The following is a 23,115-nucleotide window of genomic DNA, read 5'->3' as shown; positions in this document are numbered from 1 at the left end:
AGTCATTTTTAAACTCTTTGTGATTAGAACTGTGATTGATTGCATTGATCATCTGAAGCGCATTCACACTGGAACGCACTCCTCAAAGTGAAAGCACAAGCATCAAGCATCATTTAAATCACCATATCGCGCTTTAGTTTTAATATGATAAAGCATTTTAGATAGATAGTTTCTACTATGTAAGTGCATATAGTGAGAGACAGGACACTGTACAGTAGTGAGCACTGGATGCATGCATTGAAAGCGTGAGTACTGCATGACAAAAAATAATTCATTGTTGAATAATGTATAAATGTAATGGTTGGATATTTTGGTAAGTCCTAATAATGTCAAATGTCTTATTTTACCAGTAAAAATGCCCTATATTCTTTTTAATATATGTAGTCAGTGACAGAGTGCAAGCATATGTGTCTAGAATAATTCTGTATTTTAATTTTTAGAATCATTCATATTTTTATTCTGGTGTAACCATTGTCCGTACCAATCGGCAGTTGTCAATCGGTGTCAATCGCCACTCTGTGTAGGAAGTTTAAACTTGCGAAGTGTGTCCCCAGTAGGGACGTTTTGTTTTTATTTTATTACTTGTCTTTAATAATGTTTTGTATATAGGCTGGCAGTTTAGAATTTTTGCTGCTATCTAAAATTTTGGTGTGATAACTTTCATGGCCGGTTAAACATTTTTATGATTGGAAAATTTTCTTAAGTCACCGACCATTGTCAGGTGTGGCAAAAAAATTGTTTTAGGCCCTGCCTGTATGCCTATGGTAAGTCTAATGTCAACACATTAAGCTGTGGTGTTGAGTTTCCTCATCCCATAAAATGCAGATCCTGTGTGCTGTGTAGGGATGTGGCAGGACAAAAGGTTAAATGACGTTTGTGATAGATTGTCTTCTGTTATAACAAATTTTCTTAATTCCAGATAGTGCCTTTTCTTCATTGCGAATATGTTTGATAGAAAATTAGCTTCTTTTTTCTAACTACAGATGATGTTTTAAGATGTGGTTTTTTTTTTTCTCGATAAGCAAACAAGGGTCAGAATACCTCTTCGTCAAAATGGGTCGTGGTAAAAGGCAATGGTGGTCAGGTTTCTTTGGCATTGTCATTCCGTTGTTGATGGGTTTATCTTGAATCTTGTTTGGAGATGGGATTTAGATGCTGTGCTCTCGCTGTTGTCACACCACTTATGGCATCAACTTAAGGGTCATCTCTTTGGAAACAAGGCTAGCATGGAAACCCATATGCCTATAGGCTGCACTGAAAGCCGGCCCGATCTCTTTTAGGAGACGGATAAACATTGTTGACTGATTCTGCTGTGCTGACTCAGCTGCCCTGAGCATTGCCTGTTGCGGAAGTCAGGCATTGCATTTCAATCGATGGCTTCAGCGTTCTGTGAGCTACTAAAGCATCTGTTATCACCTTTAATATCCTCCTCATCACTTTTTTGAGTTGGGCTAAGCAGGTGTTTTGATTTGTAAAACAGACCTCATCTGAAACGTATTTATTTGTTATGAATTGTTCTTGTCACGTAAGTGGAAGACGTGATGCTGCAGTGTCTGTAAATGCATGTTGAGACCTTTTATACCAGGCCTGAATAAGCCTGTGCTCCGTGTGACGTGTCCTCTGCCACGTTCAGATCGCATTAGCTGCATGAACGCCTGAAACTTGTGATTCACTCCAGCCTCTTGAAGCTTCGGCCTCTTTTCAATAAGTGTGCTTCTCAGTTAATGAGTGGCATCGTCAGACTCCCACAATCCTTTGCAATCTCTCACGACAGCCCACAGGTTATGCAACAGGAACTGGTACTGATAACTAGGGTTGAGTATGTCTGGTTATATTCAGTTTGCAGTTCGACTTCTTCCTTTGTGTCTACTCTGTGGATGCACAATATATCAGTATCATATAGGTTATTGTACTGAAACCTGTTACATTGATTCCCACACATACATCAAACAGCGTGTCAGACGTTCATCATAACCTCCAACACGAGTCTCTGGGATGTTAATAGCAGCTGATGCATTATGTAGCACTAATGTTTGTGGATTGATAGCTTGACTCATGACTTCACTACAGTACAGCTCCATTCAGCTGTGTGTGAGAGATTGTTATAATGCAAGGGATTTAATTTTAGAGTTTTCAGTGACTTTACTTCCAGCCCTGTCAACTCAAGAGGGCTCAGGCTTCTTCCGCTCTGACATTTGCTCTGTGGCAGAATGTTTTTGTCTGGCCACAGCGTTGGCCTACTTTTTGTGAGAGCTCTGGCTTTGTGCCCCACAAGCCTGTTCTTCTGTTCCTCCCCCAGCCACGTCGCTCTGTGCACATCTGAATCTGTTGAGTCTCTGATTTCCCTCCCCTCAGTTCATGTATTATTTATCAGTTCATTATCTAGCATTGTTTAGACCATTCCCCTCATTTACTAGAGACTGTGTTTGTAGTCTGTTTAAAAATCTCTGACTGTGGTTTAGCACCACGTGCTGTTATTATCCTGCTGGTTCTTCCTGTCAAATTTAATTTTTTTTGTCTCATTGTATTAATATTTTATATGGCAGAGCACACTACAAAAATTAGCATTTGCAGTGATATTTAGTGTCTAGTCACTCTGTAAAGCAGATGCTGTTTAGACTTTTTATTTTTTCCATTTAATGTGCCAGATGCTTCGTTCCAGTGCCACATAGGCAAGTCAAAGTCCACTCAACGAATGCAAAACAGATCTAGATTTCTTTTTAAGTGTTTTGCTCATAAATGAAGCCAAGCATCTGCTTATATACAGTTGGCAATATAGCATTGCTTGAAACATAACCTTTGACACTCTCCTGGAGTCCTGGTGATGTGATCAGGTGAAGTCACCGGTCATAAATCCCTCATCTGTCATGACTCATATGTGGAAACCAATATGCATTGGTATCATATAGGTTATTGATCAATTTGAGAGTTTATGTAGAGTTTGTGTTTATTGGCTTATTTTATATTTAATTATGTAAGCTAATTTCCTCTATTTTTACTTTTTTGATTACGTTTGTCTTCATCTAAGTATTAAAGGAGAAGTTCACTTTTAAAATGAAAATTCTGTCATCATATAATCACCTTCATGTTGTTTCAAACCTGTATGAATTTCTTTCTTCTGCTGAACAGAAAAGAAGATATTTAGAAGAATGTCGGTAACCAGACAGTTTTTGGGTCCCATTGACTTCCATAGTATATTTTTTTCCTACTATGGAAGTCAATGGGACCCAAAAACTGCCTGGTTACTGATATTCTTCTAAATATCTTCCTTTCTGTTCAGCAGAAGAAAGAAATTCATACAGGTTTGAAACAACATGAAGGTGATTATATGATGACAGAATTTTCATTTTAAAACTTCTCTTTTAAGTTAATCTTTAAAAGGATTAGCTTTAAATCTCTAATAATTTAGAAACACTGTTATAAATAAATCTCAAAATTAATATCCATACTACTACTACTACTACTACTACTACTGTGATATCTATTTTTTTATACTGTGCATTATAATGTTGTAATTCTTAAATTCACTTGTGAATTTAAGAATTACAAAATTATAATGTACAGTATAAAAAGTGGCTTATTTGAAAAGTGAAGTGGCTTATTTTTCATTTATTTGGGGATCAGCCATTGCATCAAAACAATTGTCTCATTGGTATCATCCAGAAACTTAAAATGTGTGAATCCATAATATTCGATTTTACATTTTGTCAATGCTAATGTAATCATGAAGGTATTGAGATGGGTGCTAATTTGGTTTGCTTGTGTTTGTGAAACCAGAATTTAAAATTTAAATGTAAAAAAAAACAATTTTGGATTCTCCAATCTCCATCACACTTTTCAGCCAAGATTCACTTAATCAACCAGGCGTGTTAGGCCAACATCACAAGATTTGTCTTGAGACTGTCTATTGTTGCCTAATTTTAGATGCATTCAAATGAGTTAGACCTGGAGTCATAATGCTATAATGAAAGCCCTGTTCAGATGTAAGCCACAGCTTCCAGCAGCGTCCATTCACACCCGCACCCTGGCTGAGAACTGTGACTATTGTCCAACCGCATGCAGGATTTGATTAAAAACTCACTTGATGCCTTTGTTCATGTAGGTTCATATAGATCCATTTAAACATTTCTTCACCTCATGTGCCATTGTGATTTCAGTGCTGTGTACAGAGGTGACACATCTCTGAATAGCCAAAAGATATTTTCCACTCCACTTATTTGACTTACTTATTTTACCACAGGTGCTCTGCGCCAGATGTTTACTCAGTTGTGCAAGAATTGTGCTGGCGAAAATGATTTCTAATTGCCTAAGCCAGGATAAGACACTTTACTTGGTGTTAGGGCTGCACGATTTAGGGAAAAAAAATCGAAATAAAAATTATTAAAAAAAAATAAAAAAAAGTTTTTGTCAGGAAACATTATGCATACCGTGAGAAAAAACTCCAGTACACCTCTCTACAATAAACTTTTGGATTTGCATATATTTACTCTAAATTTCTTTAGAGAGAAGTATTATTTTTTCCTATTTTTACCGAAAATAGGGTGTTGTGAGCTTTAGTGAGTACATGTAATGTAATATGTACTGGAAGCCCTCGTGCAGAAAGTCCACAACTGAGACTCATAGAAGTAATAAAGCTTATGACTTTCCAGTATATCCCTTATATAGACAAAGGCATCCAGATATCACTGCAGCAGAATAAAATGCAGATAGAGACGTTTTGACTGGTGAAACATGAAAACAATAAATATACGATTGTGACAATATATGGTTTACCTGTGTTCTTCTAGATATCTCTTGTATTTTCATAAGAATAAAGTATATTTATAATGCAATGCTAATCGACAGCCTTTATCACTGTATAGAATACTGTAAAATTATATATTTTCTGATTCATTCTGTGATATGAAGCTGTCACATCAGAAAAGAAAGTTATTGCAGTTTGGAGTAAAAACTTGTAATGAGAAGCGTTTACAAAACATGTTGTCCAAGCTTTTTCAAATGTACATTATGTGACTCAAACTCACAGAGCGCTCGCAGAGATGGAGCAGCATTTACTTTTATTTAATAAAAAAATCACAATGTTGGTTTAAATTCGGTTACAGATAATATCCTGTTATCATGGACATACCTATAAATCATCAGCCTGGGTTGCATTTATATAATGTAACAAGTATCAATAAAGAAAAATGCCAATTTAGGGCAATAGGTTTCTGTTCAAATCTTTCCCACGGAGAGGAACCAGGCAAATACTTTTTCCTCTTACTTGATTTACATATTTGTAAATGTTATGTCTTTGTTAGATGGATGGATGCACACTTTTATTATTGGTAAACATTGTGCCGGTTCCATCAGCCATAAATGGCAACCACAGCATTTGCATTAACCTCCATCTGTAATTATTTATGTACACTTCACACAAGTCCAGGTGTTTTCAGTTTCAGTTCAGTGTCAGTTTTAGACTAGCATTTATAGCATTAATTTTCTTTTTTCTTTTTTAAGGTTAAAAAAACAATGCAAGCATGATTTTCAATCTCATTTTCTGACATTTTATGGGAGATGATGTTAAGTTTATTGGCATGGCATCATTGTTTAGGGTTGTGATACAGTTGTGGATCCTGGTCTTCTCTGGCATGAAGAATAGGGCTAAAGCTAACAGGAAATATTTGGGGGATTTTGCTGGGCGCCTGGCTTCCCTAAATCTACTCATCCAGACAGACTGAGAGAATAAACACTGGAACAAAATGAAGTGATCTGTCACATCAAGTGGAGCACCGGATAGTTGATTGCCATCATTTATTGTGTAGTGTCCCGTCACCAGTATTCTATCCTGGCGCTTAGTTTCTGTCCTGTCCCTGTGATTTCACAGGGTCCATCACTTGTTTGGACAAACCTTTATGTAGTGCTGACTACTGAGGGGGTCTGCAATTTCTGCTGGGTAGTGAAATATTGACTGTTTCTGCTTTGCAGTGCATCTCAGACTGAGCATTTCTCCAACGATTAGGCATCTAACTTCGGATGGTTGAACGCTATATGTAAAGTGGGGTGACTGACGTAGCCCATCATTTCAACCTTCTCCTGCATGTCTACAGCCATGAACTGGTTCAAACAAACAGATTTCTTTTGGTCCAACAAAAGAAAAATGTGTTTGTACATGGACAAGTTTAGTGTATTTTCCCATATATTGGCCTAAGGGTGATAATGTGATGTAACCAAGGTTTTATGTTTGTGATATTTGTTAATTTAAAAAAAAAAAAAATCTGCAACAAGTCAGCCAACAAAATGTCTTTTCATCTCCTCTTTTTTGCATAAGATCAGGTGTTTAGAACAGCTTCCTAGTTCTGCCTTTGTCATCATCAGCCTCAGCTCTAATGTGTCTGCTCAATCCCTGCTGTGCTTCACTGTAAGTGCTCTCATAAATAAGAGCTAAATGCGATATGATGTTTTCCCACTGAGCTCCCATAAGCTCCCTGTCCAATGGAAAAGCAGCACTATCCCTGATATGCCTGTGGGGCGCACAGCCTCCTGTATCGGGTCGCTTCCCAACAACGGAAGTATCTACATGAACAATGATAGATAGCCCCCATAGCCAGTCTGCTCTTTGTTTGTGGTTATTTACACACTCATCATGACTTGAGACTTGAAGCACTGTTATATAACATCAAAAAGTTATATTATTTTAATCCAGAGAGGGCAAAAAGCGTGACCTGCTATTTTTTTGAGTGCAACTTCCCTTTTTGGGAACGGAATATATCTCTTTTTTTTTACGGTAAGGGTTTGACCTATTTTCTTGTCATGACATGTCAGATGATTTTTGCTGTCATTTTTGTCTGGGTAGTAAAAACATATTTGACTACTAGAATAGCATTCAAAAAGTATGCATAAATATCTTCTCCACATAGGCCTATGCAGTCTTGTGTGATATGGAAGAATAAAAAAGGTTGTTATTGAATATAAATCTCCACATATGAAAAAAGTGGAAAAGATCATGATGAGACAGAATAAGCTCTGCACATTGTGCGTTGGTGTTTGGGCTTGTAGTGAAACATTGGCTACTGCAAAGAACAGCAGCTGATGACGTCTGATGGTTCTGCTCATGTCATCTACAGAGGAGCTGTACATTTACATTTAATTCTTGCTATTTGTCAGTGTCCATTTTATCGTGTGACTTTTCAAAAAACATTTAGTACATGGTTGTCTGGAATACTTCATTCTGATTGGTCAGTTTTTGCATAATGACCGCTTATCTGTAACTGACCATTGTCTCGGGCAACTCATCACTCTTTACTCTCTTGCTTCTCACATAATTACATTTCAACTCCAATCAATATTTAATGTCTTTTTATTTCATTATTTTGATACTAGTCTTGTAACAAACATGATAATGTACAGTTAGCTGGTCATTACCACAAAGATATAATCCACATGAGTGATCGGTGTTGGCTGGTGTGTGATGGGTGTTCTGGCTCAATATGGCTGCCGTCGCATCATCCAGGTGGATGCTGCACATTGGTGGTGGTTGAGGAGATTCCCCCCTCTATGTAAAGCGCTTTGAGTGCCGAGAAATGCGCTATATAAATGTAATGAATTATTAATCATTATTATTATCGGCCTGTCTGGTTAATTGTGAAATAATGACTGGGTCTGTACATTATCCAAGGGATACTCAACTGATGCTCAACAAGGTTATTATAGTTTTGCTTTTTTAAATTAGTTTTTATTTTAATATCGTTTTCAATTTTGCTTTAAATTTAAGTTTAGTTTTAGTTAGTTTCATTAATGGTTTTGTTAGTTTAAGTTTAGTTTTTATTTTGCAAACACATTTCTATTTAGTTTTTATTTTATTTAGTTTCAGTTTTAGTTTTAGTAATTATAGTTTAGCAGAGCAAACAGAACACTTCCAAAGCGAGACGCAGAGTGACGCTTTTTTCAGAGTGACACTGGTACATACAACAAAAAAACAGCTAAATTAATCTGACAACCTGCTGTGAAGCCAGTGTGATTAAATAATGAAGTATCTATGCAGTGTGTGAGTGTGTGTGAGTGTGTACATGTTTTTCTAACGTGGTGGGGACTTACACCTGAATGCACAAACACTCATGGGGACTTGTGTCACTGTGGGCCTAAATTAAATCACACAGAATGAGTTTTTTTGAAAATGTGTGTGATGGGTCGGGTTAGTGTGTATGTGTGTGTGTGTGTGTGTGATGGGTCGGGTTAGTGTGTGTATGTGTGTGTGTGATGGGTCGGTTTAGAGGTCGGGTTAGTGTGTGTGTGCGTGTGTGTGTGTGATGGGTCGGGTTAGTGTGTGTGTGTGTGTGTGTGATAGGTCGGTTTAGGGGTCGGGTTAGTGTGTGTGTGTGTGTGATGGGTCGGTTTAGGGGTCGGGTTAGTGTGTGTGCGCGTGTGTGTATGTGTGATGGGTCTGGTTAGTGTGTGTGTGTGTGTGATGGGTCGGTTTAGGGGTCGGGTTAGTGTGTGTGTGTGTGTGTGTGTGTGATGGGTCGGTTTAGGGGTCGGGTTAGTGTGTGTGTGTGTGTGATGGGTCGGGTTAGTGTGTGTGTGTGTGTGTGCGCGCGTGTGTGTGATGGGTCGGTTTAGTGTGTGTGTGCGTGTGTGTGTGTGATGGGTCGGTTTAGAGGTCGGGTTAGTGTGTGTGTGTGTGCGTGTGTGATGGGTCGGGTTAGTGTGTGTGTCTGTGATGGGTCGGTTTAGGGGTCGGGTTAGTGTGTGTGTGTGATGGGTCGGTTTAGGGGTCGGGTTAGTGTGTGTGTGTGATGGGTCGGGTTAGTGTGTGTGTGTGTGTGCGCGTGTGTGTGATGGGTCGGTTTAGTGTGTGTGTGCGTGTGTGTGTGTGATGGGTCGGTTTAGAGGTCGGGTTAGTGTGTGTGTGCGCGTGTGTGTATGTGTGATGGGTCGGGTTAGTGTGTGTGTGTGTGATGGGTCGGTTTAGGGGTCGGGTTAGTGTGTGTGTGTGTGTGTGATGGGTCGGTTTAGGGGTCGGGTTAGTGTGTGTGTGTGTGTGATGGGTCGGGTTAGTGTGTGTGTGTGTGTGTGCGCGTGTGTGTGATGGGTCGGTTTAGTGTGTGTGTGCGTGTGTGTGTGTGATGGGTCGGTTTAGAGGTCGGGTTAGTGTGTGTGTGTGCGCGTGTGTGTGTGTGTGATGGGTCGGGTTAGTGTGTGTGATGGGTCGGTTTAGGGGTCGGGTTAGTGTGTGTGTGTGTGTGTGTGTGTGATGGGTCGGTTTAGGGGTCGGGTTAGTGTGTGCGCGTGTGTGTATGTGTGATGGGTCGGGTTAGTGTGTGTGTGTGTGTGATGGGTCGGTTTAGGGGTCGGGTTAGTGTGTGTGTGTGTGTGATGGGTCGGTTTAGGGGTCGGGTTAGTGTGTGTGTGTGTGTGTGATGGGTCGGGTTAGTGTGTGTGTGTGTGTGTGCGCGTGTGTGTGATGGGTCGGTTTAGTGTGTGTGTGCGTGTGTGTGTGATGGGTCGGGTTAGTGTGTGTGTGTGTGTGTGTGATGGGTCGGTTTAGGGGTCGGGTTAGTGTGTGTGTGTGTGTGTGATGGGTCGGTTTAGGGGTCGGGTTAGTGTGTGTGTGTGATGGGTCGGGTTAGTGTGTGTGTGTGTGTGATGGGTCAGTTTAGGGGTCGGGTTAGTGTGTGTGTGTGATGGGTCGGTCTAGGGGTCGGGTTAGTGTGTGTGTGTGTGATGGGTCGGGTTAGTGTGTGTGTGTGTGTGCGTGTGTGTGTGTGCATGTGCGTGTGTGTGTGATGGGTCAGTTTAGAGGTCGGGTTAGTGTGTGTGTGTGTGTGTGATGGGTATGTTTAGGGGTCGGTTTAGTGTAAGGAGACAGAATATACAATTTGTACAATATAACAACCATTACATCTATGGAGAATCCCAACAAAGATAGTGAGAGAGAGAGAGAGAGAGAGAGTGTGTGTGTGAGTGGACTTGTCTCCACATGGATAACAATATTATTAGCAGAAAATCTTTTGTAAAAACAAAGATAACAACAGCACCTTTCAGCCTGTCAACCTTCATGAAAGCATGACATCACAACATTAAAGGTATTTTTGTGCTTGACGGACTTGTTTTGCTGTTGCACCCGCGTCTCGCACGCAAATGAAAGGACATTCTAAAAACGCTTTGCTCAAGTTAAAAGAAGTTCAACTTGCGTCTCATTACCTTGAGTTATTATTTCCCATTCCACTGCCACGGACGCATCCTTTATGAACAGCCGCTTAGGACTAGCGATGTGTTCGCTGGTCCTTCATTGAGCGCGTCACAGGACAGCGGTTAATCGCCTCAGCAACTTCACGCGTGTGAAGCGCCATTACAGGCATTTCCCTAAACAGCCACAGGTCAGACTTTCCACCAAAGTAAAGAGCTTATTAAATACGAAAACGATTATTTATTTTTGCTAATTATTATTTTATTTCAGTTAGTTTTTCAGTAACTGTTGTTAGTTTCGTTTAGTTTTAGTTTTTCATTTATTATAAATTTCTAATTTTATTTCAGTTTACGAAAATGTTTTTTGACCAATAGTTTTAGTCTTAGTTTCAGTTTTCGTTTACGAAAATAACCTTGATGCTCAAACAGTTGCACTTTTATAGTTCCCAGCAACGTCTTTACAGACTCAGCCATTGATCAAGTTGCTTGTTGTACATTTACACAGTTCACTAACAATATATTCTGATTCCTTGATTCTGCAAAAACACAGATTGTTTTAGACTTTTTGTATAGACAGTGAACTATGACTAAACTCAATCATTCAATCAGTTTAGCAACTGCCTTTTTCATTCTTAAAAGTTGTGTAAAGTTTTAATAAATCTATTCAGTGCTATTTACTTTGTGAATGAAGTTATTATTTATTAATTTAGTATTTCTATGAAGTTTCCAAAGTTTGTGGATTAAATGTTTATTGCACCTGACTGCATGGTGTCAAAATTACATTAAGAGGAAAAAAAAACAGAAGTCGCACTGATGTGTCACTTTTTTTTTTCTTTACATTCAGGAATAATGTAAAATACCGGTAAATAGAGCAAAACATTTACAAACATTATAAACACTGTAAACATGTATTTTAGTTCCCTCGCTCCGCAACACATCCTTAAAAGCTGCCCAGTTTGCCTATATGTATGTCGTCCCTGCTACAATTGTTTTGGTCATAAGACACACAGAACATAGTACATTTGTTACTCAGTAACTCCCCGCGGACACCTATACGAACCCTATATCTGTTTGTGTGTGCATATATGTTTGACCCATTAATCATCAGCTCAGATCCATGTGCATCAGTGACAACATAAAGAATCTGAGGAGTGTAAAAACCTTCCTTGTCCTCGCTTGTCTTACAAACATCATTTTACAATAGGTAATTTATTGCTCTTTGAAAGTTTTTCCTTATTGTAAGCTTCAAGAAGTGTTTAATTATGTCTTAAAGTGGGTGTGTCTTCAATGCTGTGACTTTCCCATACATGCTTTCCTCAAGTAAACACCTTATTACAAAGGCTGGATAATAATGAGTAGTTAATGTCCAATGCTGATTGAGGGTTTGAACATACTGGCCGAGGTGCTGACAGAGTGCTAACATGAGCCTGCATGTGTACAGGTTCCCCTTACTCCTAAATCTAGTCAAGGTGACGCTCTCAAGTTACTCTCTGTGAACATTTGAAACGAGAGTGCTGATAATGACAAGCCCCAGCTGTTATTCATTTTCCAAAAAGACATCGGACAGCTTTCTTTGGCGAGCAGATGCATAGTATAATATTTTTGCCATGATTTTACCTCCCAGGGGGATGTGCACTGGTTAACTGAGACCGGCAGGATTAGGAGGGATGAATATAGTGTATAATTGATTGATCAGTTTTGCGAAGAAGAGCGTCAGTTGATATTCATTTCAGATACTGCTGTTGTCTGTGCGGTTTACATTTCATTTCCAAACATGGTGTGATTTTGATGCAGACAGCGTGAGTGTTGCAAGGAGGCATGAAAACTTTATAGAATAGAAATGTTGTGTATTAGGACCCTATTAAATCAGTTTTATTTTTTCCCCCAAATTCTGTTTCCCATTTAAATTTTTCTGTTTTAATTCTGTTTTAATGTTTTTTTAAAGGTAACTAAATCCAAAAAGCATGTCTTATCAATTTTAATAATTTGTCAAAATTAAAATTAATAGGGCCTTATGAAATCTTTAATTTTCTTCAAATCCCATTTAATTTCCCCCCAAATTCTAATTAGATTCAGTCTTTTGATTTGATACAAATGTATTATCAAAACTGTGGTAATCAAATTAATAAAATAACCGTTAACATTTTTTTAAATTGTATTAAACTGAATATGCAACAATTCCTTGACATCAAAACATTGCATTTTTATCTTTTGGCAAATTAAGTGCTGCACAACAGAGGTTTACTCTTTAAATTAAAACATTGATGAAAAGAATGGATTGTGTAATGTTCTGTATGATTTATGAAATTGTATTTGTATTATTATTCTTATTACTCAAAGAAGTATATTTGACTATACAATTGTAATATATTTCTGTCATCATTTCTTTTATTCATTTTATTTTGGCGCTTTGGTAATTTGCCAATTTTGTTTCATACAGTGAATTCTGTTTTAATGTTTTCAATATCATGGAAATCATATGGCCGTAGATATACACGTGCCTTTAAAATCAGTCTTGGGTTGTGTTGTGTGTTATTATTAACTGCTTCATTCATACAGTTCATTTCTCATCCTAGTGAAGACTCAGAGTGAGGTAATCGTTAGCCAAGCAGAAATTAGTTCAGTGGAGTAGAACAAAAATTTTCTCAGGCTCGCTTCTCTTACATCCACATTATCCACCTTACTTATCAGTGCGGATTGCGGAAGTAAGGTGTTTTCTGTGAATGTGCGAGTATTAGCCGCTATAGGGTACGAGAAGATTATATCATAGTGCAGTAAACTGTAAAACTGTTTGTGCTACAAACCAGCCTGTTTATAATTAAGACAATACATTAAAATAATATGTTAAGAAAAACCAGGTTGGAAAATCAAGCAGCATGACAAACTGTTTTGTACAGCTTGTCATTTTTTTTTCTCCCATTTTCCATCCTTCCCATTCTATGTGGCCAAAAATAAAATTAATAAATTGTAAATCATAATTGCTATTACAGTGAAGGATGTTCTATGTATTTATAATTCTATGCTTATAAAAGTGTTATGCACAGGCCTGTGTTGTTAGACAGTCAGCACACTAAAACCAAATCAACATTCCAAGATTATATCATAGTGGTTCAGTGTCTGCGATCCTGACACCTCTTTAAAACACATCCAATAGTGTTACTGTTGGACTTAAAACAGAAACTGCTCACAGCAGGATATTTTATTACACAGGCCAATTTTGTGAGCACTGTGATGGGGTGTAGCTCTCTAGCCCATTCATTTGTTGTGTGGACCCAAAGCTAGTCTAACCAAATAATCTGAAAATCTATGGTTGTGCACATCATCTAATCTGAACATAAATTCCTCACATCTATTCCCTTGACTGAAATCATAATCCATGCCATTCAGACAATATTTCTCAACTAAGCTTGGACAGCGTTAGGCAACATCAGATTGTAATACCGTGAAAATGATTGGACAAAAGTCGTCAGTTTAATTTCAGTGGTAAATGCCAGTAAGTTTGGGTGAAACCGCTTTTATGAGAGCTCTGATGTTATTTGGCTTTAGTCAGAATAACTTTCACTGTGCTGGAGGATTTACTCTAATCAGAATTAACAATGGAAAGAGGTGTAATCTTGGATCTCAACCATGCAAATTTCTTCATTGCTATGGATGGTAGACATGTCATCATGAGCTCTTATGACCTTAGTAGATTACGAGTTTATACATCACATGTGGCTCATATACAGCTCATCAACTCCTTTCCACTTTTGTGAATCTTACGTTTGACTCTGTGTGTTGCAGGCACTCTTGTCGTCATGTTTATTGTTCAGAAGAGATCTCCTCTGTCCCAGGACTCCCTGCACAGGATGATAGCCGTTACACAACGGAGGAACCAGGGACTGATAAAAAGGTGACAAAAAACAATGACTCTACACCAGGGGTGGGCAAACTTTTTGGCTCAAGGGCCACACTGGGTTTTAAAATTTGACAGAGGGCCGGCCCAGTAGCAGATTATGAAGCACGATCTCATGAAAGTGCGTATCTATACCACAAATTTTATTTCTCGTGCCATTTATATGCCAAAAATGTTTTTGCGTGCATATGCTATGCACTGTAAACCCCTTGGTTAGGATTAGGGGTGCGGAGTGCCTACACGCCATAAAGTGCGTATCATATGCACGCGAAACCTGCGTATCATAAGCACTAGAAATACAATTTGTGGTATTCGCACTTTCATGAGATCGGGCTGAGTAAACAGACATTTACGTTGTGGCAATGTCTGCGCGAAATTCAACAACTGAGAGACGATATTCTGACAATACATTTTTTTATGCTAGATATCCCCCATTTAGCATGTTATGTCTTGATGTTAATTTTTAATTAGTCAGATGTTAGATAATTATAGCCTATACGTTTTAAATATTGTTTATCCTCATTATTATTGAATGGACCTAACAGTAAATTAGAAACAAAACACCTGCAAGTGTACACTTAGAAGAGTAAAAATGACAGGTTACGTTAATTCAACTTTATTAAAACTGCATGGCAATTTGCACTTCCAAAAGTCACACATTTGTGGGAAAAAAAACGAAATAAACGAATATACAAATGTATTTTAAGAATAATAAAATAAAACATAAAAAGCAAAGGCAGATCAGAACATTTAATGAACAAAAAAACGGGTTCTGTACATGGCAGACAGGGGAGCGTAGTCGAAAGCCGGGCGATAAAGGTCGGTAAACGGAATCAGGCAGGACACATCCACAAATCCAGAGGAGCAAAGAAACTAAATAGCAGACAAATCAAAGGAAAAGCTAAGGTGTGCAAGCAGTTACCAAACATTTTTTTCTCTGTGAATTTCCAAAAAAGGAAAAAACATTAACGTGCAACAAGTCTATGAGCTTAAGTCGCTGTCTGTTTGGTTTCCATGGTGACGCGTCATTGCTTGTTACGTGACACACCGCAGCCACAACAGCGCTGAATGAATGATGATCTGCTTTTATGTGATTTTTTTATTTTTTTACATTTGTTAGCTATGGCATGCAATATCTGATATTCCGATTGTCAAATATATGCAACGCAATATATATAACGCAAAGTATTGCAAGAAAAAAGGCAAAATTAATGCGATCTTAAGACAATTTTTTAAATACTCGGCGGGCCGGATTAAACAGCCTAACGGGCCGTATGTGGCCCGCGGGCCGTAGTTTGCCCACCCCTGCTCTACACAGTTACCAACTAAATACCTCAACAACCACTTGAACTTGCAAGCACTTGAGCTCTTCTCCTATTAAGTCGTGAGTGTGCGTCCTTAACACAATTGAGATTTAACTCTGTATTGTGAAATGGGATCACATACATTTGACTCCTAGAGAAGGGGAGTTTGATTGGCTGTTGTGTAAGTCTAAATAGTCCCTGAAGTTGTGCAATAGCTCCTCGTTTACAGTGTTGTTGACATTTGTCTTTCAACAGGCTAATCTATAAAGGCACTTACCGACAAAGACCCCCCTCCTCTGTGTAACCTATAGATTTAAGGCTCTATAGAGGTGTGGAGTCATCTGGTTGTCCAATATTTCTTAGTGAGACTGGCTGATTAGGCCCACTTTAGCTGTTGTTGTTATGCAGTCATTAAAGTTAAAGCAGTTCAATCTTCAACTAATGTTTGAATCTGTAAACTTGCCCTGTTTGGACTTAAATACTCCCTGGCAGTCACAAAAGTGTTTGCTCTTTTCTCCCACTAAACTTGAATGGTAGAAAAACATAGCCATAGAAAAAAAACATCTCTTCCACCCTCATCGGAACAAAACCAGTTCTACCAACTCACCTGTTGTTGAAGGAATAGTAAAAATTCACTCATCAATTCATCAATCATGTCATTTACTCAACCTCACGTCCTTCCAAATACCTCTGATGAGCACTGACAGATTTTTGGCAGAATTATCACGTTGCTCACAACGAAACAACAAAAATACACGTGACCTTGGTCTGTCAAACTCCAAAAAGGACAAAAGATGGCATGGAATAGTTTGTGAGAAACTGACCTTGTCACTTTAGTCATATGTAACATTGTTTTCCTCTTTTAGGTTGAGGAGGAAAGGGCGACACACACTCAGTCATCGCACAGCGTGGGCCTGGAGACCGAGACGGCTGCACTAAAGGAAACTCCATTGCACTCACAAGACACCCCACACGAAGAGAAGCACAAACAGGTGCCCATGCAATCCAACCGCCATATCTGTTTTCTTCTATTACATATCTCATCCTAACCCCCAACCTTTGTGAACCACACATGCGACTCAAGGGATAGGACACACAAAATCCTATATTTGTTTGTTTATTTCAGGTCACACTTTAGATTAGGCTCCAATTCACACTATTAATTAACTATTATCTATGACTTTTGCCTCAAACTTTCAATTACTGTTTATTAATAGTGAGTAAGATAGTTGTTAAGTTTAGATATTGAGGATTGAGGGATGTAGAATATGGTCATGTAGAATAATATGTGCTTTATAAGTACTAATAAACAGCCAATATTCTGGTAATATGCATGCTAATAAGCAACTAGTTATTAGTAAGAATTGGACCCTAAACTAAAGTGTTACCTTTTTTTTTCTTTGACTTTAAAGGTTTATGGCTTTTATGCAAAAAAAAATTGCATTATCATGAAACACAGTGCTTGTCCACTTTTGGTTTCCATTAATTTTTCCCATAGGGATTTATTAAAGTGTTATAAGCCATGAACCAAACCAACCTGCCACAAGGTGAATCACAACATTACAAACTTTGATTTAAAAAGAATTAGAAAATTCAACAAGAAGACAAAGTTACATGTCTGCAACCAAATCATAGTCATGATGTTTTTCACTAAGACATTCTTTTTCTTTTGCTTAATTGTTAATCTGTTTATCTGTGATTCTGTCCTTGTAGACTGTGCGACCAAATCATAGTCATGATGTTTTTAACTAAGACAGTCTTTTTCTGTTGCTTAATTGTTAATCTGTTTGTCTGTGATTCTGTCCTTGTAGACTGTGAATTTAGAAGAAGTGTTGGAGGAGCAGCAGATTCAGCTTGATTCTGCTCTCCCTGAGCTAGAACAACAGCAGCAACTAGAACCCCAGAACACCCAACAACAAGACCAACAACAGTCAGCTCAACCACCTACACTTACACAGCCCCAAACAGCACCGCCTCTATCCCAGACCCAGCCAGACCCTGAAACTCCACAGGCCACTGCAACAGAGGACCAGGCTACCCACGCCTCCACTGATTTGACCCCTCCACAGACTGACCCACACGGAGAAGACCCCTCTGCCCCTGCTGCTGAACTCCAGAAGAGCCCAGAGCCAGCCTCACCTACCTCAGTCTCCTCCTCCGAGAGCCTCTCCAGGTGAGTACAGACAGCAGTTTGGGAGAGGAGAGGGTGGGAACTTTGAATGTTTGTCTTATCATTCATTTCACCATTTATTTTCTTTATACACCTTTCTTTTGATTTTGTTTTCTTATTGTTTCATTGTGACACCGTTCCTGCATCCAGACTTTTAAATTGAATCAGTCGAGCATACAGTCATCACTTTATGGACTTCATGTCGCACCTTCTTTGGAACGGCACCGTTTTTTAAAAATTGCATCGTAGTGTATCTCTCCTTCTTTACTAGACCTCTATGGCTTGTTTTTTATTTTTTTCTGGACTTGGAGCATTTATGAATCTTCCATTTCAACAAGGACCCAAAAAAGACAATATCGGTGTGCACTTAGCTAGATGGGCCTTTAAAATGTAATAAACCAGTAAGACTGAAACCGTCCACAGAACAAAATGAACCATGCTTCAGTCCGTACCTGGATCCAGCCAGATTTCTTTCTCTCTCTTATTCTTTCTAGCCCCTCTCTCTCTCCATTAGTTTCCCTCTCCCATTCCTCCCTATCTTTTGGTAAACGGCATATGATTTCTTTCCTTCAGTGCACTAGACGTTCCGCGTCCTGATGCTCCTGTAGAGAACTCTAGTGCCAGTCAGTGTGAGGTGGGCTCTGTGCCCCCATTCAGTCAACCCCTTGACACCACACTCACCAGGTGAGTACAGAGCAACAGGTAAACGACAGGTAAAGCAGGTTACATGGTGACATTACGGTAACTACAGTACTCGCGTTACATCAGGTGACTTGGTAACTGATGGTTAACCAAGTAAAGGAGCTACTTCAGGCACATCAAGCCTCGTCATCTCTCCTTGTTTTTTTTTTTTGTTTTTGTTTTTTCATTTCATTTTTTTTTCCCCCAATGCCATGATACACCATTTTAATTCCTGTTTAACTTGTCATTTGAGTGAACAAACATTTGTTTTTTTGTTTTTCTATATACCAACCTATTAATGTATCTTCATATCCCCACCCTTTCCTCTGTTTACTTGCTCTCAGTAGTGTTGTGGAGGAACATGCAGAGAACCAGTCCACCACTGTGGGACAGAGTATAGAGACCAGTGCCGACCCGACTGCCTCTCTGGTCCCGAGTGAGCTGGACCTCACAGAGCTGGGGCAGACAGACAGTATCCTTCCACCTACAGAAAGCCAGCAGGTACATGCACAAACACACTACAAGCACATTTGTCAGACTTATCTCACATTGCTAAGTAATTGCAGAAATGGGAGTGAATAAATAAAATACCCACAAGACTAAAACTCCCTTACACACGATAAAATCACTTTAACGCATATGACAAATGGCGTAATGCTTTTATAAAATGGAAGCAATAGAGCTAATAGAATAGACACAAATGTTCAATAAACAATTACATTTATTATTAATTAAAAGCAAAATATCAATTTGTCTTCAATATGGTACTGTTTGCAGTTAAGATAAAGTTAAGTTGTTTAAAATTCACAACCGCTCAAAAGTTTTGAGTCAGTATTTTTGCTGAAACTGATACTTTTCCCCCCCAGAATTCTTTGAATAGAAAGTTCAAAAGAACAGCTTATTTAAAATGGAAATCTTTTGAAACCTTATAAATGTCTTTAAATGTATTACCATCTATCTTAGATATGTATTATACAGATTTATCACAGATTATCTATTCAGAGTTGTTTTTTCTATAATGACGCTATTAGATTTCAGGTATGGAGCCAGAAGGTATAATGTGTTTTTTAAAAGCATTTTAAGCCCTGATATATTTTCCTAGTTTTGTTTTCCTTGAGCTTACACCGCCTAAAAGAACATGATGACAATACTCGCTACATTTTGCACCCCGCAGTGTTCCTCTCCCTACCTTTTACCCCATTATGTAGATAGTGAATGGGTTTGCATTTGATTACCACTGAGCTGGTCCACACCCTGCTGTTATAGATCTGCAGAGCTAAAGCATTCCGTACAAACAAACAGTAAAGCTACTCTGACACTTACACCCTAAATGGAGAAGGTGAAAGGGGAAGAGAAAGGCAGAAGAGAGGGAGTAGGCTGAGAGAGGTGGGATTGGGTACATCAGCATGTTTGTTTTCCACAGGACCGACAACCTTGTAAATGTTTAATCAACCAAACGCACACTCAGCGCTGCTGTTTAGGCACTGACAGAGAGACATAGAGATAAGGGGAAATAAGGGGACAAGAAAAAGGGAAAGTGATGGGGAGACAGAAGGAAAGACCACCTTAAAACAGGAAGGATTTTGCAGACGTTTTGAATTTGTCAAACAGAACTGTTGTTTCATGCAGCACTTGCATAATATATGCATTCACGCATCAGTGCTCATTGAACCCCAGTGTAAATTAGAAATTGTATGAAAGGGGATATTTTGGTTGAGAGAGGATGATCATATTTTTGACACTTCACTGTATTCGGCAACCGTTATCTTTTTTTTTCTTCCTTTTTTCCAGTGGTCAATGAGATAAAAGTGCATAATGCTATTTAGACCTTATATGTAGTGTGTGTATGAAATAAGTCTGACCAAAGCTGCATTTATTGGATCAAAAATACATTAAAAGCTGTAATATTGTAAAATATTACAATTTAGATGTTTTCTATTTTAATATATCTTAAAATCAAATGTATTCCTGTGAAAATCAGTATTATAATATATTATAATATTAGAAATGTTTCATATACAGTTATGGATTCTGGACCACTACCAATTTCACATTGGCTGTATCTACCCAGTATAATGCAGCTGAAATACAAAACAAGAAATTAACAAATTGCAAATTAGCCTAAGGACTAAGGACGGCTGAGTTGTCACTATAATAGAGGTTTGTTGTTTTTGGGGTTTGTTTTGGCAGGTGGTGGACCATGAGGGAGGTACAGACCCTCCGGTGCCCAGTAAAGAAGACATCCCCACCTTCGATGAGTGGAAGAAGAAAGTGATGGAAGTAGAGGAGAAGAAAAGTAAGAGATGGCATTGAGTCACGTGCATGCTCACAGAGCTGCGTGTTCATCAGAGAATCGTTGCATGCGAGGCTGTCCCCGTGTTTCTTCTGCATCAGTACACACTTACACGCACTTCCATTAGGACCCACTTCTGCTTGGTTTCACAGAGCAGTCCCTCTCTTTTCATCATGAATTCCATTCTTGTTTCCTCTGTAAATAGTTTTACAAATGCTTGCTCATATTTGTCAGTTCAGTGGCGGAAACCGTGTGCACAGTGAATGTTGCGTAACCCAGTATGCACATGTATAAGCTGCTGTAATGGATTGCTTCAGTACACCGCAAAACAACAGTAACAAAACTTGATGTTCATGCTCACGGCCGTCTGTGCAGTTTAACCCTTGCTTTGGAGAATCTGGGTTTTCCCAGCTGATTCAGAAAGCAAAGTTAACAAATTAACAGCCACTAGCTTAACAGTATGTTAATTGACCCTTATCATCATTGCTTAGCGGATGCAGTGCAGCCAATAAAACTAGAGAGCTCTCAAAGAGAACTCGCTCCAGGTCCATAGAAGTTGAGTTCAAGCGAGGCTTATGCAGCCGGTATAAATAACACAAATTCAATCAGTTTCCTTAATACTGTGGATCTGGATTGGGGCTGCTTGACCTACTACATTCTCAAAACAAATTTGTTAAATCAAATTTTGAAAACTAAATTATTGTCTCTGTTTTCAGTCAGTGGGGTGCACAGCTACAAAGACACGTTTAGGTTGCCTTTTCAGGTTGTTTTTTCAAGCTGTAATCAACACAATGTTAATGAATAGCTTCTTTTCCTAAAGGTCGTCACCTTTAGGCTGTGACAGAGGTTATTGGTAGTTAAAATCCAACAGTTTTCTGTTAAAGATAGTGAATATGTACATGCATACTATGCACACAGCAAGATAAGTCGTTCTTTTGTTTTCAGACCGTAATTGACAGATAAACACACCCACCTGCACTTTGCATGTAATGCTCATACTAAACCAACCTGATCCATGGGATAAAGTATTTGACAGATGACCTATATGTAACCTGTTTTGTTGGTTTCAGGTCAGTCTCTGCACACTTCATCAAATGGAAGCCCTCATCCAGTCAAAAAGGTTCAAAAGAATTTCAAGAATAACTACGCTTCTGTCGAATGTGGGGCCAAAATCCTCTCGGCGAACAATGAGGCCAAGGTACAGCACAAGAGGCAGCAAAACAGCATATAGGGCAGATAGACAGATGGATGGATTTAAATAGGACAATCATTTAATATCTTGTTGTTGTTGTTCCTGCATCTGGGATGTTATTGATCAGCTCTAGATCAGCAATTGTCTTACATATGTGTGTCTTTGTGTATTGTGTTTTCAGAGCACATCTGCTATTCTGATGGAGAATATGGATCTGTACATGCTGAACCCCTGCAGTACCAAGATCTGGTGAGTCACTGCAGATAAAGAGAGAAACGGACTGCAGCAGCTGCTCAGAGGCAATGAAGAAAAATGTTTTAAAGTGTCTTTTTTTCCTATTGTGTAAATGGTAATTGACATAAAATGCTATTATTATGTTGACATGTCCCGTGGTGAGAGACGCTAATCTCCATCGGTTTTAAACCACATTTGCTAATGATTCTATTTTTAGGATTACATTAATTGAATTAATTAGATGCGTACTGTATAATTAATCATATTTTAATTTGCTTATGATTTATGTCTCTTGATTAAGCATAATCTATTTATCCTGAATTTTTTTTTCTCCATTTGACGTATCCGTTATATTTGTAACAAGCTCCAGGTTTCATGATTGGGGTTGCCAGATGTCAAGAGCTTAAATCCCTCTTTTCTCTTAAATGGATAAATTTTCTCCCAAGTGTTTTAATTAATCTTACAAACCTGGCATCTCTCTCTGCACTGCAAATAAAGCGCTAATTATCTGAAAACGGCGAGTTGAGCATCTGTAGTGATCTCCATTTAGATAAACTAACGCAGCTAGTCAGTGTTCCTTCACGTGGCCGCTTGTGCGGTTTATTGTGACTAAATCTGCAAGCAAACCTTCTTAGTGGTGAACTGTAATCCAAACATGAATCTCGACTATATTCTTGCTATTGTGGTTGCTGAATAAATGCACTTATGCAACATATTTGCTTCAATTTGCTTTTTTGTTGTTTAAATAGAAAAACGTTAAAATTATTTGGAATTACTGTAATTAATATTTGGATTTCACTGATTTAGCTTTTGAGAGAAGCTTCTTGTTTCACCTGTTTTCATAATGTGTAATAAAATAAACCCCTATATATTTTCTTGATTTTTGCTTACATGAAAGTGCAAATAAATAAATACATTTTATTTTAAATGTAAAAAATAAATTTCTCAAATCAGAACAATTGTGATTTAATAATTGCGAGTCAAAAAATATTGATTATCAGTTACCGTGTTAACTATTACCATGCACCCTTAATTGGATGTAATATTAATACTAGAAAGTTAATTTGTTGCAATGTAAGAACATCTAAAAGGAACTAGTTTCAGCAAAAGAGGTGATTTAAAAACCTTGAAAAATAAATGATCAGACATAGAACTTAAAATATACATTAAATATAAAAT

General features: G+C 38.4%; 1 protein-coding gene across 10 annotated transcripts in view; it reads left to right on the top strand.

Moving 5' to 3' along the window:
- The window catches only part of suco (SUN domain containing ossification factor), a 51,197-nt gene that overhangs the window by 10,140 nt on the left and 17,942 nt on the right, over positions 1 to 23,115 (top strand). For 6 of the 10 annotated variants that reach the window (XM_084090602.1, XM_084090601.1, XM_084090599.1 and 3 more), the window contains exons 2-9: positions 13,951 to 14,059; positions 16,233 to 16,358; positions 17,178 to 17,539; positions 18,110 to 18,220; positions 18,562 to 18,718; positions 20,408 to 20,513; positions 21,581 to 21,708; positions 21,884 to 21,951. In XM_084090602.1, the coding sequence (XP_083946728.1) occupies positions 13,951 to 14,059; positions 16,233 to 16,358; positions 17,178 to 17,539; positions 18,110 to 18,220; positions 18,562 to 18,718; positions 20,408 to 20,513; positions 21,581 to 21,708; positions 21,884 to 21,951 (1,167 nt within the window). The remainder of the gene's footprint in view (positions 1 to 13,950; positions 14,060 to 16,232; positions 16,359 to 17,177; positions 17,540 to 18,109; positions 18,221 to 18,561; positions 18,719 to 20,407; positions 20,514 to 21,580; positions 21,709 to 21,883; positions 21,952 to 23,115) is intronic. The other 4 variants (XM_084090600.1, XM_084090597.1, XM_084090604.1 and 1 more) reach the window with 3 other exon arrangements.

Source organism: Abramis brama (genome assembly GCF_963993115.1).
Source record: "Abramis brama genome assembly, chromosome: 18".
Classification (NCBI taxonomy): domain Eukaryota; kingdom Metazoa; phylum Chordata; class Actinopteri; order Cypriniformes; family Leuciscidae; genus Abramis; species Abramis brama.
Note: the sequence above shows the minus strand (reverse complement) of the source record. Positions and strands in the feature narration are given on the sequence as shown.